We start from the raw sequence: 3,867 nt of genomic DNA, 5'->3' as shown, positions 1-3,867 counted from the left end.
CAGCCTATACTATTTTAATAATATGCAGACAACTTTAGAAGACAGAATAAAGACAAGAATATATTTGTAAATATTTATTGAACCAGCAATCACATACCTTTAAAAATCCTAATCTCAGTAATTCAAGAGAAACGAACAGTTCTATAATGTCAGCAACAACCTATCTGGGAAAATCTGGAGAAATATGCCTTTATTGTAGGTCTTGCAATGCTTCCTACAGGATTAGTTCAGTTCAGGTAAACTCAGAGTACTGAAACACATGCTACAAAACAATGAATTATTTATAAAATATATACGAGTAGTTTAAGATTAACTTCGTTCAACTTTATTACCTGTTTGAAATAAATAATCCATAAAGCAAAACGAGCAGGCGCTCACGCTAATAATTTCCGTTCCACTCGCTTGTATTTGTCACCCCGCCCACGCTATGGTATCGTAAATATTCATGGTAGCTCCACCCATTAGAACCAAATATTTCAGGAACCGAATATATTGTAGGCTTAACACCTGGATGCCAGCCGAACTTAGCCCCGCCCACAATTTTTTTAGGTCGGGAAGTTCGGTCTGGACTCGATCCGTTGAGGAGCTATTATGCCCGAACAAAAATTGTTCGGACCAATCAAATTGTCAGGGCGGGCTTTATACGATGATGGACAGATGAGCAACGTAACGTAATCATCCACGTCACCAACGAGCGCGGTTGAATTCGTTTACAACAAAGATGACTGCCGCTGGAGAATTGTTATTTCACGAGTTCACACTTACAAATAAGCCAGATAGAATAAATGCATATTTGGCGTGCTGTTGGGCTCGGTATTCGGCCCGAACCCAAAGTACTCCCCCCGTATTCCAGGCTGTGGAAGAACAAGCAGAGAGTGAGTGAAGAAGGGATGCTGGTGAGTTGACATAGCTTGAATATATGCTTCCTCTCATGCTGATATAGTGTAGTAGACCGTAGACTCATTTTAAAAGAGGAACAGAGAACAGCGATCAAGGCATTTGTCGATCGGAAACATGAATGAAAAACATACGTCACTTACTCCGTTGCTCTGATTGGTTGTAGGTCTATCCAATTGAGTGCAGAAGCATTTTCCTTCCTGGTTCGGTTGAAACACGCCCCATAATCAGTATCTGAGTAAAACGTCAGGCTACTGATATAATGTATCTTTGTATCATTTTTTTTTTTACATCTTTTTTTTACACAGGTTTATATCCACTGTATTTCAAAATATTTACATTTATGTAAATATTTGACGTGACAGCATTGCTTTAGTCTCTGATGCTGTTGACCCACATTGATCAAACATTTGTGTAATTGAATACCTCTGAACATGCTGAACAGATCAAAAATACATATTTTTTTCCCACTTCTGTAGCCTGTTTTGTCTCACTGTGTCCCTAAAATTGGTGAAAAGTTATACAAGACAGAGGAAAAAAAATATTTTATATGCTTTCTTTATTCACTATTTCTTTTATCACAAAGAAAGTCTCTGAAATGCAGACTATAGAGTGTGTTTGGTATAGAAACTGTACACAAAAGCAAGGCACTATACTGTACATTTAAATATCTTTTCTTTCTCTCGTCCATTACTCCATGCTGTCCAAATACAAACAAACATGACGTCCCTCACACCTCAGGAAGAAGAGACCATCACCACCACAAGCAACAGCCATTCACACGAGAAGAACACACACAAAATACAGACGCGCCATGTAAACTCCTCTTGAATCAAAAAGAAATATCCTAAGACATATGACAACATTAAGAGCGATCACGCAGGATTTTCTTTGTTTGCTACAAAGTTTATACAATTTCCAATTTTTCAGCAGATTTATCAAACGCACATGTCACAACGAAAACACATTGCAGATCAGACCGGATGGGAAGGTGAGCGAAGTATTCGAATCCATGTACTTCAAGAGATAAACATACTCACAGACTGCAAATCGTTGTACATGATCGAGGTGAGGACACACACTGACACACACAGACATCACTTCCACGGACTTAATAGATACATCAAAAGAGGACGCCACAGCAGGTGCATCTGTAGATCCTAAAGTGACCTTTGACCTGACCGTTTACCCTGGTCTCAGTGAGCAAACACCTCCGTGAACCGAAAGTGACCGCAGAACCAGTGGTCATGGTGGAAATGGACAGTGATAATTCTGTCACCGTGAGGATTTTCGTCAGGCTTTTAAAAGAGTCCTTTGGCTTTTTTGAGGTTCACTTGCTTCCATCCAGGCAGAAGGTCAAACTCTTCTCTCTTCATGTCTAACACTCTCTGAGAACACAGACAATATTACAATGAGGGAAGGGAGAGAAACAAACTGCCATGTAAATATAAATACACTTACCATTCAAAATTTGGGGGTGGTAAGATATATTATGAAATATTACTACAATTTAAAATAACTGTCCCAAATTCATAGAGTCATGTGCCAGAGTCATTAATTACTCACCCTCATGTCGTTTCAAACACGAAAGACTTTCATTAATCTTTTTGATGAAATCTGAGAGCTTTCTGTCCTTCCATTGACAGTCTATGCAACTACCGCTGATGCTTCAAAAAGTTCAGAAAGAGATTGTAAAACTAATCCATATGAATAGAGCGGTTTAGTCCAAATTTATGCAGAATCGAAACTTGATCGCTTTATATGATGAACAGATTGAATTTAGGCTTTTATTCACATATAAACATTGATAAGCAAACACAAAAAAAGCTCAATCGTACATGCTTTTTTACAATCTCTTTATGAACTTTTTGAAGCGTCAAAGTGGTAGTTGTGTAGCTGTGAATGGAGGGAGCTCTCAGATTTCATCAAAAAGATCTTAATTTGTGTTTCGAAGATTTATGAAAGTCTTACGTGTTTGGAATGACATGAGGGTGAGTAATTAATGACTCTCAGATTTCATTTATATTATCTGCATAATAAATATACTATCTGCTTTTGAGTTTTGAAGATGACCAAAAGTCTTACGGGTTTGGAACGACATGAGGGTGAGTAATTAATGACAGAAATTTCATTTTTGGGATACCGTAATTATCAATGGCTGCAATTTATGAATGGAATTACATGGAATGGAATACAGACCTATGGTTGGTCTCTTTTAAAGATGACACTCAGCAGATTATTACAGAAAGTGTAAAAAGGTTATAGAAGTTTACTTTTACAATAAAGCAAGTGAATTGAACTAAATATTTTTATTTAAATATATATTTTACAAAATAATCTGCACTCTAAATTTGCATAAAAATCAAGGCCATCTGTCTACGTTGTGTTTCAAATTTGAAGTTGATATAATAAAAATTGAGCCCACTGAGTTACCGTTTTCATGGTAACATTATAATGCAGCCATTACTCCAGTCTTCAGTGTCACATGATCCTTCAGAAATCATTCTAATATGCTGATTTAGTGCTCAGGAACATTTCTTATTATAATCAGTGTTGAAAACAGTTGTGCTGCTTGATATTTTTCTGGAAATCATGATTCATTTTTATTAAGGATTCTTTGATTAATAGAAAGTTTAATTAGAAATCTTCTATAACATTATAAAAGTCTTTGCTATCATTTTTGAGCAATGTAATGTGTCCTTACTAAATAAAAAAAAATTAAATAGAAAATCTTACTGACTCCAGTATTTTGAACGGTATTGTACATGTGCACAAAGAATCTTAAATTTGCAGAAAAATCAGGAGAAAAGGGTTACAGTAGCACAGTGTCCTAACTAGGCACATTGATTGTGTTTCCAGCGGCACATTGTGTTTCCAAAGTCATTTTTTCTGTCCACACAAGGCAAAATGCAACATAAATCACAGTGAAATGGAAAAGATTTGACATTCATACACAGATAAATAGAGTGG

At 36.4% G+C, this 3,867-nt stretch overlaps 1 protein-coding gene across 1 annotated transcript in view; it reads right to left on the bottom strand.

The window, feature by feature from the left end:
• Positions 1-1,205: 1,205 nt before the first annotated feature.
• Positions 1,206-3,867, bottom strand: part of svilb (supervillin b) — a 70,198-nt gene continuing 67,536 nt past the window's right edge. Inside the window, exon 41 of the mRNA XM_084412181.1 lies at positions 1,206-2,285. Within this exon, the coding sequence (XP_084268307.1) occupies positions 2,199-2,285 (87 nt within the window). The 3' untranslated portion in view covers positions 1,206-2,198. The remainder of the gene's footprint in view (positions 2,286-3,867) is intronic.

Source organism: Rutilus rutilus (assembly GCF_951802725.1).
Source record: "Rutilus rutilus genome assembly, chromosome: 6".
Classification (NCBI taxonomy): domain Eukaryota; kingdom Metazoa; phylum Chordata; class Actinopteri; order Cypriniformes; family Leuciscidae; genus Rutilus; species Rutilus rutilus.
Note: the sequence above shows the minus strand (reverse complement) of the source record. Positions and strands in the feature narration are given on the sequence as shown.